A 15412-nucleotide genomic window follows, 5' to 3' on the forward strand; every position below is an offset into this window, starting at 1 on the left:
TAGGTGTCTGACCATTCAAAGCAAGATGGTTCACATGGTGTTGCACAAACATTTGGACAAGTTTTCTCATTTAAATATCAATGCTTGCCATGGAGTCATTTAGTGTGTCAAGTTCATGATATGTTCCAACACACAGCTGACAGTCAGGAAGCCACACCCAATACAGAATATGAAAAAGTTGCTGTCAACTTTATAAGTAGAAAGAGAATCTCTATATACTGAGGGACAATGTGTACCAATCCCACAGAAATCTTAGATGAGGTGAGGTTCCAGAGAAGAAGGATATATGGAAAGGCAACACATGGGGTGACGGGGTAAAAGTTCACACTCGTGGTTCAGCAAGACTTGGGGAGAGCATCACAGAGTAGGTAGGATAGCCTAAAGGCAGGGTATCTGATAAGTATAACTAGAATAGGTGAGCATACAAAAAATATACAGGGAAATTTTTTTTCTGACGAAAGTATTTCACCCTCTGGGTTTTCATGCAGATTCATACAAGCAATGGAAAAGGAAAACCAAACCAGTGTCTCCAAATTTCTCCTCCTGGGCTTCTCCAATTGGCCAGGGCATCAGGCAATCCTCTTTTCACTTTTCCTGTGTCTCTACTTAACAGGACTGTTGGGGAACTTGCTCATCTTGATGGCTATTGTCTCAGACCATCGACTGCACACACCCATGTATTTTTTCCTTGCCAATCTATCCTTGGTAGACCTCTGTCTTTCCTCAACTACAGTTCCCAAGATGCTGCTGAACATCCAAACACAGACTCAGTCCATATCCTATCCTGCCTGCCTGGCTCAGATGTACTTCTGTATGATGTTTGCCAACATGGACAATTTTCTTCTCACAGTGATGGCATATGACCGTTATGTGGCCATCTGTCACCCTTTGCATTACTCCACTATTATGACCCAGAGCCTCTGTGCCTGCCTGGTGGCTGTTTCCTGGGTCATTGCCATCTTCAACCCACTCTTGCACACCTTTATGATGGCCCATCTGCACTTCTGCTCTGACAATGTCATCCACCATTTTTTCTGTGATAGCAGCTCTCTCTTCTCTCTATCCTGTTCTGACACCAGTCTTAATCAGCTGATGGTTCTGGGTATGGTGGGGCTGATCTTTGTGGTACCTGCAGGGTGTATCCTGGCATCCTATGCCCGCATCATCTCTTCTGTGATGAAAGTCCCTTCTGCCCAAGGAAAACTCAAGGCTTTCTCCACCTGTGGTTCCCACCTTGCCTTGGTCATTCTTTTCTATGGAGCAATCACAGGGATCTATATGAGTCCTTCATCCAACCACTCAACTGAAAAAGACTCAGCAGCATCAGTGATTTTCATGGTGGTAGCTCCTGTACTGAATCCCTTCATCTACAGTCTAAGAAACAGTGAGCTGAAAGGGGCTTTAAAGAAGGCCCTAAGCCAGAGTATAATCTCCCAGTGATTCATACTGGCTGGAGAGTCCAACGGAGACAAATCCTAATGAGCTTATCGCTTCCTTTTCATTATCATAATTACAAAGTTGTTATTAAATACCTAAATAAAATTGACATAACTCAGTATCATACAAACTCTCTAGGAGTGACATAATCGTAGCCATTATCCATTTGAACTCTCTTAGAGATTATTGATATGGACAAAATCTATATATAAAGTCCCGTAACGATTAAAATGAAAACATGATATCAACATTTGAATGTACAGTGAAGACACCACAGGCAGCTCAGGTAAACATGGGAATAAACAGGGGGAGTGCAGAATAGAGGATGGCCCTAGGTCTGTGTTAACTTTGGTGAAGGGAAGGACACTACACAACATAGGGGAAGTCAGCACAACTTGACCAAGGCAAAGGAAGACACTTAGAGAAACACAGGGGAAAAAAAAGAGGCAACCACAGTAAATACTATAGTATAAACAATCCTACAACAACAGTAAAAACAAATAACTTAAAAGCAGATATGTACGCTGAATAGGAGAAGGAGGACATTTAGAAGTATACCTACATATATATATAGAGAGAGAGAGATACAGATGTTACCAAACCAAAAAAACCAAAGCCATTGCTCTCAAGTGAATTTCGACTCATAGTGACCCCATAGGACAGAGTAGAACTGCCTCATGGGGTTTCCAAGGAGCAGCTGGTAGATTCAAACTGCTGACCTTTTGCTTAGCAGCCATAGTTTTTAATAGCTCTTAACCACTGTGCCACCAGAAGGAGGACATATAGGAATATATGCACATACATATATAGGTCAGGCTGTAGATATTTTTATATACATATTTGTATGTCCAGCATGTATATTCATAATAGAGCTCAAAGAGGGGCAAAGTAATAGAAGCTTCCTAGACGCATCCAAACACCTTGAGTGACCAAGATACTGGGGCTAAGGGCTAGGGACCATAATCTCGAGGGACATCTAGGTCAATTGGCAATAACATAGTTCATTAAGAAAATGTTTTACATCCTACTTTGGTGAGTAGCATCTGGGGTCTTAAAAGCTTGTGAGCAGCCATCTAAGATACATCTCTTGGTCCCACTCCATAATGAGCAATGGAGAATGAAGAAAACCAAAGACACAAAGAAAATACTAGTCCAAAGGACTAATGGATCACATGAACCATAGCCTACACCAGCCTAAGCCCAGAACTGGATGGTATCCAGTTGTCACTTGTCACCCTGACAGGGATCACAATAGAGGGTCCTGGATGGGCAAGATCAAAATGTAGAACAAAATTCAAATTTCACAAAAAACACCAGACTTAGTGGTCTGACAGAGACTGGAGGAATCCCCAAGATTATGGTCCCCAGACACTCTTATTACAAATGAAGCCACTCTCAAAGTTCACCATTCAAAGACTAGACAGCCTATAAAACAAACAATAACGCATGTGAGGAATGCGCTTCTTAGATCAGTCAAGTATGCAAGATCAAATGGGCAACACCTACCCAAAAGCAAAGATGAGAAGGCAGGAAGGGACAGGAAAACTGAATGAATGGAGAGATGGAAGATAGGGTGAAAAGCGGGAGAGTGCTGACACATTGCAGGGATTGGAACCAATGTCATGAAACAATTTGTGTATAAATTTTTGAATGAGAAACTAATTTGCTCTGTAAATTTTCACCTGATGCACAATAAAATAAAATAAGAGAGATATATGTCCCCAGCATTTCTTGCCCAGCATGTACTTTGGAGCCTCTGTTCTGTGACCTGCAATTCCCCTTCCTTCACCAACCAAACTCTCCCAAAACATGCACACAGAACCTTCACTTTTCCCAACATAATAAATTACTCCTTTCTCTCTTCTTCTTCTTTTTTTTTTTTCTCTTCTCTCATAGTGTTTAGTAGATGCCTCTGTTTACACATCTGCTTAGCCATTTTTGTAACTCTCCTTCAACACAATGACTGGTGGGCAGTAGATGCTCAATACATGTTTACTATGTTGAAGTTAGTAAGTCATTTTAAAACTGGCTTCAGGGGGAGATATCAAATCTTTGAGGACTAGATAATTCTACCAGGAATTGTGGACTTGGCTTATAATGGATGAGAAGTGATGAAATACCTGGAGATGGGACTGTCAGCTATCTGAGGAGATACCATATGTTGTAGAACCAGTCCCTGGGTGGTACAAATGGTTAGTGAGCTCAGCTGTGAAAGGTTGGAGTTTCAAGTCCACCCAGAGCCCCTTGGAAGAAAGATCTGGCAATCTACTTCTGAAAAATCAGCCATGGAAAACTCTATGGACCAGAGTTCTAGCCTGACACACACAGGGCCTCCGTGAGTCGGAATCAACTGTAATGGGTTAACTTTACTGCTCCTCTTCCTGTGTTAAATGAGATAATGCATTAGGATATTACCTGGTAAGCACTTGATTAACACTTCTAGGAACCATAGGCGAAATTAGACCCCGGTGCAGCAACTGTTAAGTGCTAACTGCCCAGTGGCTCAAACCTACCCAGCAGCTACATGAGAGAAACACCAGGCAATCTGCTTCCATAAAGATTACAGCCAAGAAGACCCTATGGGGAAATTCTACTGTATCACATGGGGTTGCTATGAGTCAGAATCAGGTCAACAGCATCCAACAACAACATATCAAACTGGCATAGTAAAATATGACGGATTGAGACTCTCTGATCCACAGCACTAAACCTCTTCAACCCCCCACACCCTGTTTTTTGGGGGGAGGGTTGTTTTGTTTTTTTCTGTCATTACTAGATTTTGTTCCTACTTATTCCCACTCAAACTCTGGTTTCCCAGGTTTAGTCTTTGAGCCTGTGATCTTCAGTTTATACTTTTGGAGAATTAATTCTGATTTTTATCTTCAATTGCCTTTTCTATGGATCTTGTCTAAATCTGTATTCCTATTCCTGGTTCCTTCTTATTATTAAAATCTCATAGTGTCTGTTACTTATTAACATTTTCAAGTGGATGTCTTATTATCATCTTAAATGCAGAGCATCCAAAACAGAAGCTATTTCAAACTGTCTTAACTTCCCCTTTCATTCAGTCATTCAACACATGGGAGGCCAAGAGAATAATTGTTAATTTATGGTGCTCAACCTCATGGAGTTCCAGTCAATTGATGAAGAAAAACATCTGAAAATAATACAAGCTAATACGTGTTATGTTCGCATATATATACGTATTAGGAACTCAGAGAAGAGTTGATGAGCTCCTTTCAGAGTTAGAATTTTTAGTCATTTTCATTGTTAATACCCTGCCAACTGGTCTCACCTTCTATCTGCTGCTCATTCTTACTTTCGCAACTCTTTTCCTGTCTCCTCCTTTCTGCCTATCTGAATTTTTCTTATTCTTTATTCCGCAATTTAAGCCCTTTAGAAAATATTTCCTACCATTTGCATACGTACACACACAGTCTCTTCCCACCTCAGAACAGATAGAATATTCTTTGTTTCCACCATAAAACTGTTTAGTACTTCAACTTTCAATATTTATCAAGTACTTACAGTGTGTCTGGCATGTGAAATGTTTTATGTTCATGTGTGTTTTATGTCATTTCTTTCCAACTAGATTGCAAACTCCTTGGTGGAAGTGTCTTAATACTTTTTTTCTTTTTAAATCCCCTAGGGCTGTGCATCAAGGAGCCCGGGTGGTGCAGTGGCACTCTGCTGCTAACCGAAAGGTCAGTGGTTCGAACCCACCGGCTGCTCCATGGGAGAAAGATGAGGCAATTTGTTTCTGTAAAGATTTACAGCCTTGGTAACCCCATGAGGCACTTAGACTTTGTCCTACAGAGTCTCTATGAGTTGGAATTGACTCGACGGCAGTGGGGTTTTTTCGGTTTAGAGTTGTGCATCAGAATACAGAATTTCCAGGTCACCCCATACTGACTGAGCCAGTATCTCTGGGGATAGGACCCAGGAATCTGTTTCTAACAAAGTTTCCACATGACAATTAGGCAGCGAGTCCGGCCCTGAACTCAGACATTCTTGGAAACCATTGCTGGACAATGTCTAGCCCATAGCTTTGCATGTGTAAGATTTTCAAAAAAGTACATGACAGTGCATCAGTCAGAAGTAAACTTGGTAAAATGCCGAGTAGAAGGACCTGAGAGACTGATATTTGTATTTTGCTGTTGTACTCTAGAACTTCACCTCTAAATCCTGTTACTCAGTTTTTCAGTTCAGAAACCAGGAAACTATTTTCACAGGTTAATAAGGCTTAAGTAACTGGTGTTCAATAACTAGGCTCACAGATAAGTAAATCATAGTGCTAGTTTATTATTTTTTAATAGTGAGATGAGGGGCTCCAATGACCAAGATGTGGGCTGAGCTCTGAATCTAGAAGGCAGAGAAGAAATTGTTGGGGCAAGAGGTAACCTGCCTGAGACTTGGGGAAGGAGCCAGTTACACCTGCTGAAATTATTAACCTTAGGCTCTAAAGAAAAGTTGACCTATTCTATTAAGAGACTTATAAGTAACCCTAGTTCCAAATTCTGAATAGATAATTATAACAGTCCAAGCTTGTATTTTCCTGATACTTGCATGATTAAAGTGGCCTTTTTATAGTTCCATCTTTTCATCCTGTAGTCCATTCTAGAAATGAATATTGTATTAATCTCCACAATGTTCACCAGGTCATTCTGCTCAAAAGCTTTCATTGGCTCCCGAGTACATAAAAAATAAACCCTAAATTCATTAACTTGACATTTGAGGCTTTCAACAGCAAGGCCCCAATTTTTGCCTCTATAATTACCTCACACAAACCTGCTACGCTTTTGCTTTCCCGCTTCTGTGCTACACTGTTAACCATTTGTTCAAGCTGTTTCCCTGCTTGTACAGTGAAACCTGTGAGAGTTGGAACGGGACTGCTGTGCATTTCTGGGTCTCATAAGTTTTCCATCTTTGACAGAGGGCAGTCTTAGCACTTTTCTGTAGCTCTCTATTAACAATCCTACCTCATCAACACTCAGTGAGTTTTCCTTCTCTAGCAGGTTTCCACCTTACACATGTTCTGGCTTTCGCACATTTTACTGTAATTTCCTATATCTTCCTCGCACAACCTAGTCAAGTCCTATCCATTCTCCACAACTTAGTTTTTAAATTAAGTTTTCTCTGACCACCACAACCCACTGTAATCTTTCAGATCTTCGACTTTATGAACACTTCTTTCATTTTTCTCTTTTGTTTCTTATTTTCTGCATGACTTATTTATAATTTAACCATATATGACTTGTGGCTATTTAATATTAAATTATATTTAGTTTTTAAAATTTAAATTATCTTAAAATTTAAATTTTAAGCTGCTTTTTTTTTTGAGATAGAAGTCATGTAACAGTTATATTCCACAAAACAGGTATCTCAGTGCCCAGTAAGTGCCATAGTAAATGGAGAATGATTGATTATACTTCTAATGTTGGTCTTTCATCTTCCTAGACAGTAACAGTAAGTTTCTTATTCCTCAGGAGAGCTTCCGAAACTAAAGAAGACACTTTCCAAAGCAGAACTGGGCTTTCCCATAATACGTTCTATCCTGAGATGAAAACAGACTCTAAGAAAGCTGTGCCTTTCTTCACACCCCAGAGGAGGATGGCGGACTTCAGGTAATGAAGATAGAAGAGGAAGATTTTACGTGGAGGCAGGATACTTGTTTACAGAGAAGTGATCCCCTCAGGCAGGAACTCTGCTGGCAGCTTTTTAAGCATTTCTGCTACCAGGATTCCCCAGGGCATCGCGAGGTGCTGAGCAGGCTCCAGAAGCTCTGCCATCAGTGGCTGAAGCCTGAGATGCACGCCAAGGAGTAGACCCTGGAGCTGCTGCTGCTGGAGCAGTTCCTGACCATCCTGCCCAAGGAGCTCCGTGCCTGGGTGCATGAGCATTACCCAGAGAGTGGAGAGGAGGCAGTGACAATACTAGATGATTTGGAGAGAGGCACTGATGAAGCAATACTCCGGCTGCATAGGGATGAGAGATCTAATACTCCAGAAGAGATGGAATACCACAATGGGAGTAAAGGGGCTGAGATTGCATATCTAATGAGATAAGTTCTGTGTACACTTATGTCTCCTTTCCTGTCCATCTGATACCTCACACATTTTACAATTGAATTAGAGTTAATTCATCTTCCCTAATTTTGTATTCCTGCAAGACATTTCCTTTGTTCTTTTCTCTAAGTTCTTTGTCGATTTCCAATAGAGACTTCCTCATAAGCCCAAGGGCACTTAATTTTTTTCAGGTGCCAGCCCATGGTCACGGACAAGAAATATTCAGGAGAAAGGTGGCATCTCTAAGACCAGCACTTGGTGTCCAGTTCCAGCCAATAGAGACCAAGGACCTTTATGGATTTTCAGAACCCCAGCTCCTACTGGACTGTGGTAAGGGACAGGATATACTGTGTGTGCAAGAGGATGAATGTGTTTTGCGCATGGAAAGGACATGAATTTTGGGGGACCAAAGGGTGGTGGAATGTTATGGGTTGAATTGTGTCCCCCCAAATATGTGTTGGAATCTTAAACTTTATAGCTCCGAATGTAATCTAGTGTAATATAATCACTTTCCATAATGCAATCTAATATAATCAATCAGTTGAGGTTATACGAGTGTAGGGTGACTCCTAAACCTAATCTCTTCTGAGTTATATCAAATGCAGCATAGACACAGAGAAGCATGCAGACACAGGGGAAAGACATTATCTGATGACAACAGAAGCAGATGAATCTACAAGCCCAGGAACTCCAAGGATTGCCAGCTACTAGTAGTTGAAATAAACAAAAGAGGATCTCCCCCTAGAGCTATATCCCGAATTCAGATTTTAGCCTCCTAAACTGTGAAAAATAAATTTCTGTCCTTTAAAGCCACCCACTTGTGGTATTTCTGTTACAGCAGTACTAGGAAACTAAGACAGTGTCTGTCATTGAAGAAGAAGGAGAGTTAATCTCCTTTTCAGAGCGGTCTTGACAGCTGGGTGGTCCTTTCCTTATTACCCAATGAAAAGTAGATAATCTTTCTCCTATAGGTTATTGACCAATTGGAGAAGAATGGGAAGTAATTTTGCTCTTTATGTTTTAAAATATTATGATAAGGAATAAAAAGAAAACACAAACATATTTTATATTGTGACCAAATTAAAGGAAAGAAAAATAAAGGAGTTGAGAAATGTCAGAGAAAGAGAAAAGAAGCAAAAGAGGGAGAAACACATGGAAAGAAACAAAGCATGTTACAACCCATTCATGACCCATGGGACATACATTTCCCATCGACATTTTCCTCCTCTCAGGTTTCTTGGAAAGCTACTTTCCTACATTTGGTGCCTGCTGCCACCAGGCAGGAACCTATACCCTTCAATAACTGCATGAAGCTGAAGAAATGGGCTTTGGTGCTATGTTACTATGTTGAAAGGGTATTGTATTAGTTGTTGCATCTGGGAGGTTTGATTTTGCAAAATTTTGTTTCTTTTGGCTTTTTTACTGGAAGATAAGCTTGTTAGTATATTTCCTGGTTCCTGTGTGTTCATGAGAATTTACTTCTCACAAGAATAAGTTATTCACAGGTGCCATTCTTTCTCAGGCACTATTCATTGTCCCCACATGTTGTAGCATCCTTGATCTACTGTGAGTAGGTGTTTCACAGTCTTCCAGGACTACTTTTCTTGTTTCTGAGTTGTAAGTGCTACTTTTGCAAGAAGAAAGAATTCATTGTAGTGGTAATTTTCCAGAGACACAAATTCTTTTGGTTTTATTTATTTGGACAGGAGGCTTGAATTAGACAATTTGCTTCCCTTGTGTATTCTCACATTTGTTTGGAGGTATGATATAGGTATTATCCTAGTTTTGCAAAACAAACAGTTTTTTTTTTTCCCCTGGATTATCTCTCGGTTTTTAAAATGGCCTGTTTTAAAAACGTTGAAGAAATTCTAGATTATCTCTTTTCTCTGCCCAACAATGAGGAGGACTTGGGGGCGGAGTGTGATGAGGATGCTTTCTTTGGAGAAACTTACATTCTTGTGGGATCTATGGTACATTTTGAAGGAACAACAATATCAACATGGTAGTAGAGGATGAGGAAGAAGCTGATGTTGCGGAGGAAAGGGTTGAAGCAGATGATGATGTGCATGATGAAAGGGGAGGAAATGAAGGGGAATAGTGTGAGGATGTCTCCTATTATGACAATCTAATGACCTCGCTTCAGTGACATGCTCAAGTTTACCCTGACTTGACCCATACAGACACAGAAGTAGATTATTTTTTGTCTGTGTTTACAGAAGAGATTTTGGAAACTATAAAGGACCAAACAAATCTTTATGTGACCCAGGAGCACACCAGATGATACAGAGAGCAGGAGAGTAGAAGGTCTTCTGAAAACTGGCAGCCTACAACTGTAGAGGAAACAAAGGCATACATTGCTGTGCACATACTGATGGGTATACACATCTTGCAAGAGCTCAGGCATTATTGGTCCAGTGATCCCCTCTTGGGTGTTACTTCCATTCCAGATTCAAGAAACTAACCAAGAACATACACTGCAATGATAATTCAAAAGCCATGCCCAAAGGAAAACCTGAATATGGCCAGCTTCACAAATTGTGCCCAAGTTTCAATGCTCTCAATAGCCACCTAAAGGAGGTGTGTGTGCCATCAAATGTCATGGCAGTTGATGAAAGTATGGTGCCATTCAAGGCCCATTTATCAATAAAACAATACATGCCTATCAAGTGCAAGTACAAAGTTTGGTGCTTGGTTGACTCAAAAATTGCCTTTGTCAGTCAATTTGATATCTATTGTGGAAAAAAATGACTCATCTCTCTCCCTCGATGAGAGTGTTGTACCTGGACTATGTCATTTATGGTACCATTCTCACAGGTTCATTGACTTCAACAGTTATTTTGCATCCTATCTCTTGGTGAAAAGCATGAACAAAAGGAGACTGTATGCTGCTGGCACAGTGTGAGCAAATAGAAAGGGACTACTTGCAGTGCACTGGATCACTTTTGTGTGGCCTTTCTAGCCATGGCCTTGTAATTTGTGTGGAACTGTGCAAATAGGATAATTGTGGCCCACCAAGGGGATAGGCCAGTTTTGCCTTAAAATAGAACCAATTCCAGAGCACAAAGAAGAACCCACCACCATCAAGGAAGAACAGCCAAGAGCAGAAAGCACATCCTTTGGACCCAGGTTTCCTGTGCTCAGAAGCTCCTGGAACCAGGAGACAGACAGGAGGAGATGTAACACTGAAGCCAGCAAGAAGCAGTGGCAGAGGCCCAACAGCAGAGACCCAGCAACAGGAGATGGCATGATGGGCTTCCCAGCCCACAGAACAAGAAAGCTGAGTGCCTTTGGGCAGAGGCCAAGGGCCAGGGAAGGGCATGCCTGAGTGCATGGCTAGGAAGAGGCTGTCCTGATGGAAGAACTCTATCCTGAGTGTTCCTGAGCTTGGATTATAACTGTTACTTCCCCAGTAAACCCCATAATCATGAGTATGGTCTGTGACTTTTGTGTGGCCATTGCAATGAATTATTAAACTCAGCAGAGAAGTAGAAAATGCCATGGGAAGGATGGTTTGTGTCAGAATTGGTAAAGATTGTGGAGAGAGGAGGCATGTCTGACCTCCGCTTTGTAGGAATCAGCCTTGGGTTGTTGATCTTGACTCTCCTTCCCCCTTGTGAAGTTAGAGGAGGTCAGACACTGCCCCCCATGCCATTTTTACACTACCAAACATAATGAAGAGTGTGGAGAACTTAGGTTTCGTATGAAAGGATGTATGTTAGCAGTAAAGCAGCAGAACAATAAACCCGCGCAGTTTTGTCAGCATTCCACAATCCAAAAGATATCACTAGGGTCAAAAGAAAGAACAAAGACAGTTCCTCCTCAGAAATCCCTTGCCCAAGAGCAGTTGTAGAATATAACACAATTATGGGAGGAGCGAACTGCTTTGACCAGAGGCGTGAAAGGTGCATAATGGGAAGGGGCTCTTTCAAATGGTGACATTGACTGCTGTATTTTCTTATTAATCTTGGCATTGTAAACAGTTTTACAGTGTGGAACTGTAACCACAGGGACAGACGTGACCAACTATCCTTCAGGCTTGCTCTCATTAGGCCACTTACTGTGGGCCAGAAAAGGAAGAGAAGAGGAAGACCCTTCTTTCTGCTGAGGAACAAGCCAGGAGTAAGTGGGGTGCCAGATGACATATGGCTCCAATAGGTTGGAAGGCATTTTTCTGTCCAGGTGTCTAGAAGACAGTGCAGAGAATGCAGCACTAAGAAGAAGGAGACCAGAACAATAATTATGTGCAGCCATTGCCAAGTGCCTTTATGCATTACCCCATGTTTTAAAAAGTTTCACCAAATAAACAACCCGTGGACAAATCTAACGTTAAATCGAGATAATATATAAAAATAAAAACAACTTGAATGAAAATATAAACTATTTAAACAAACTTTACTTCAACAATAATATGTTTTTTAGTATATAAGCTTAAATTAATTTTCCAAGATTTTTTAACTAAACTACTGATATTTAATTGAGTCAATAAATATTTATTATAATTAAAGGTTATAGGCTCTTGCTTTTTATGTCATAGAGAAATATGTATGTGTGTATATATATATACATATAATGAATATGTTCATTTTGGCCACTTAAAGAGTTATACTATAAGAAATATGTACCAAAGATAGAGAATTTTTAAAGTTCATTAAGGAGGAATTTATTTAGTATAGTCAAAGTTCTTATTTGCTGTGGCTAAAAATTTAATGGGTTAACCTATGAGAATTTTAAGACCTTTAATATCAAGTCACATATAAAAAATTGGATTTCTTGCTATTAAAATAATTCAAGTATTATTTCTCAGGGACCTATGATAAACTCCTGACAACTTTGAAACTTTATAGAAAGCCTCTAAAGATTTATTTGTTTTATAAAAAGAAAAATGCTTAAAATATTCATCCAGTATAAGTTACTTGAAACATGTCAAATCAAGAGAAATGCCAATTTTTCTTTAAGTTAAAATTTATATGTCAATGATGCTTATAACATTATGTCACAATTTCATTATTTCAATTTTTAACTTAATTGCAACTTTGTTTCCCTTGAGTCTAGCATCGTCAAAAACAATAATTTTAGCTAATAAATTCACATAATTGACCCACAGAAATTTTATTACTGTTTACATGTTTAGAGATTTGATAAGAGTCTTGGTATATCCTGACTATTTAGTATTATGTCTCAAAATTATTATGTGTTATGTCCGAAGCTCTTTGAAAATAAGGTTAATCATTACATTTAGAGATATTTTCATCTAAAATTTTTATTGAATTTATTTGGCTTTACCTTATTTGTAATTGCCATCAGGTCTTTCACTTTTAAAAATTATTGTGAGATAACCATGGCCATCTTTAAGTTTGTCATTTGCAGATAAATTCTATTTTGCTGACTCACTGAAAACACTTGACTAAAATATTTCAACAAAAATGGACTATCAGACTTATGAAAAGGATTATGATGATTCAAACATGGATACCATTGGACTCAATCAAGATTTTTAGAACTCTTGTGGAAAAACTAATGTAGTCTTCGGACTACTGCTGATCCAGAGTTACATGGAACCAAAATTAACTACATTAAAAAAAAAAAAACTAGAAGAATTACTATAAGGTTTTTATGAGAATATTGCTAAGGTTCAATATTCTATTTTCTAAATATAGGAAACCATTTTTATTTTCCTTTCACTCTTCTATATAAGAATCAGTTATGTAAACTGATTATTAACACTAAATTTTAGTGATCCTGTTGCTTACTTAACTGATATTATTTTCTATTTTTTAAAATTTTTCTCACTGTTTCTATTATTATAAAATGCTTCATCTGCCATACTTAATTCCACTTTAAAAGAATATTATAGGTTGAAGAAGCCTTTGATGGCCAGAAGTTAAAATCTCAAAATCTCATTAGAAAGGTCTATATTTAGTCCTTCTCACTAACCCATGTGCTGCTAAATTACAAGGAGTTAAAACTTGGATTCACCTGTCTCAACTGAGAAAGATTAAACATCCCTGGACTGCTCGACCTACTGAAAGATTTAAGCTGAAGTTCAAACACAGAACAAGACTTCATGCAACCTGCTGATATTTTTAGACCTAGTTTCTTGACTACTGGTATTGTTATAATAATTGTTTTATTATACACTTGTGGTATTATTTCTTATTTTAATGTTTTTTTCCCATACAAGTAATTGAAATTGTTAGACTCTGCTTAATATTTCTAGCCTTTAAAATAGCTTTACCTACAAGGTTGAGCAAAATATTGAAAAAATCCATCAAAAAAGGCTACCTAGTTGCACATCAATCCTGAACCTAACTCCTCATTCTTTGATTTCTTTGACATTTTTAGTCACCTAATGACATAAAATCTTAGTTTCATTCCATATTACAAGCAGGTTTAATTATGCTAATTACCACTGTACCAATTATCCGTATAATCAAATGTTTTATAAAATGTATATCAAACCTCTGTAATCAATGCAATGTGTCATGTTCTTTGAAAGAACATCATGTTCAGAAGAGTTAGACCTCACACTTTAGCTAGAGGCTCTGTTGCCTTGTCAAGATGTTCCTTCAAATTTGGCCTTGCTTTAGTCACTCCCTGTCTCTAAAGATCACACAAGCAGAGGCCAAAGCTATGACATGGCAAAGACAAAGCTGATGGTGCCCAGCTACCTCTTTAGGGATAATGTCTGAGGTTTTAAAACCCTATTCCAAATAGGTAACCATCTGATGAACCCAAGGAAAGTAAGTCCACGGAGAAGAAGGTACCGTTGTAACAGTGATCAGCGAATTTATCAAAAGGAAGGAATGATAAAGAACATTCTAAAATTCAAGGCATTTAGCTTGGCTGAGGCTTCTGGCTGAGGCTTCTCCCATTTTGGGAGCTTGACTATTTCTCAGAAATTACCTCTGCTTTACAGTTCTCAAAAATTTTGCTAAGTATGTCAAAGGTTGGTAACTGGGTCAAGGTTGCAATAATGATCATGCACAGGTGTTAAACCTGTGACTTTAATGATTAAGGCAATTCTCAGAAGATACCCCTCAACCTTCCTCAAAAAAATATTTTTCTAACTCCCTTGCAATACCCTGTACTTTTCCACAACCTTGTTCTAACCAACCCTGTAAATGTCATCCAACCGAAAGAGTTTTAGCTGTACCTCTTGCGATTTTTGCCTTTATAAACCCCTGAAACTCAGTGAGCTCTTTGAAGAGCTAGTTTCATTTTTTAAGGCAGAACATTTCCCACTTAGAACTGTGTTTGAACTTTCAGTAAATCTCTTTGCTTTTAGTTTAACAGAGTCTCTTTTTACTCTAGGACAAGGGTCATATTAAGTTAGAGAGTTGCGTCAAACAGGAGGATATACGCGATGGTGGCATTTGAATATGCAGGCCAAAAATCTGTGTCTAGATGTTTTGCCAGGAAGTAAACACAGTCAGAAGAACATTCAAGGCAAGAGGCCAGAATCCAGAGAATTCAAGTAAAACAGGAGGGGATTAGAAGCAGAATTACGTAGGAGTTGGGTTCAAGCCAAAGTACAGGAAAGCATGGGAAAATGTGTTCAAATTGAACTACAGCTCAGAATTTGGAGGAGAAAGACACGGCGACATAACCAGGATTTCACTGTCAGTTCTCTGCTGTGGTTTTAGGAACCTTCCTGGGGTGGGTGGATAGACACTACAGTTCTGGGGAGCTCTCCTGACAGAGACAGAGTTCTCTGGCTACTGGCAATTGTGAAAAAGGACTAAGAGAGGTAGCCCTCAAAGTCAAGGTGAGGATGACACGCCTATACAGTCCAATTTGCAGACCTAGCGGCATGAACAGCACTCAGGGACCGCTGAACTGTGCAGGTCTGAAGCCTCCGGAAGCGCGGGCGCCCGTCCGGGCAGAGTTCGCGGACGTACTTCCGCCGGTAG

The 15412-nt window shown here is 39.4% G+C and overlaps 2 protein-coding genes across 2 annotated transcripts; both read left to right on the forward strand.

Moving 5' to 3' along the window:
• Positions 1-290: 290 nt before the first annotated feature.
• On the forward strand, positions 291-1450 carry LOC100668587 (putative olfactory receptor 1F12P). The gene has a single exon (XM_003421118.3). The coding sequence runs from the start codon at positions 502-504 to the stop codon at positions 1438-1440; it is 939 nt and encodes a 312-aa protein (XP_003421166.2). The 5' UTR covers positions 291-501; the 3' UTR covers positions 1441-1450.
• Positions 1451-2892: 1442 nt separating this feature from the next.
• On the forward strand, positions 2893-10750 carry LOC100668299 (zinc finger protein 165-like). Its single transcript, XM_064293701.1, is given in 5 exon segments — positions 2893-2914; positions 7042-7407; positions 7689-7832; positions 9366-9472; positions 10559-10750. Coding segments are annotated over 5 exon segments (831 nt in total).
• Positions 10751-15412: the final 4662 nt, after the last annotated feature.

This window comes from Loxodonta africana, chromosome 1 (genome assembly GCF_030014295.1).
Source record: "Loxodonta africana isolate mLoxAfr1 chromosome 1, mLoxAfr1.hap2, whole genome shotgun sequence".
NCBI classification, from domain to species: domain Eukaryota; kingdom Metazoa; phylum Chordata; class Mammalia; order Proboscidea; family Elephantidae; genus Loxodonta; species Loxodonta africana.

What these genes read in the sequence shown, in the direction of transcription:
- LOC100668587 (XM_003421118.3), top strand. Translation starts at nt 502, where the DNA reads ATGGAAAAGGAAAACCAAACCAGTGTCTCCAAATTTCTCCTCCTGGGC.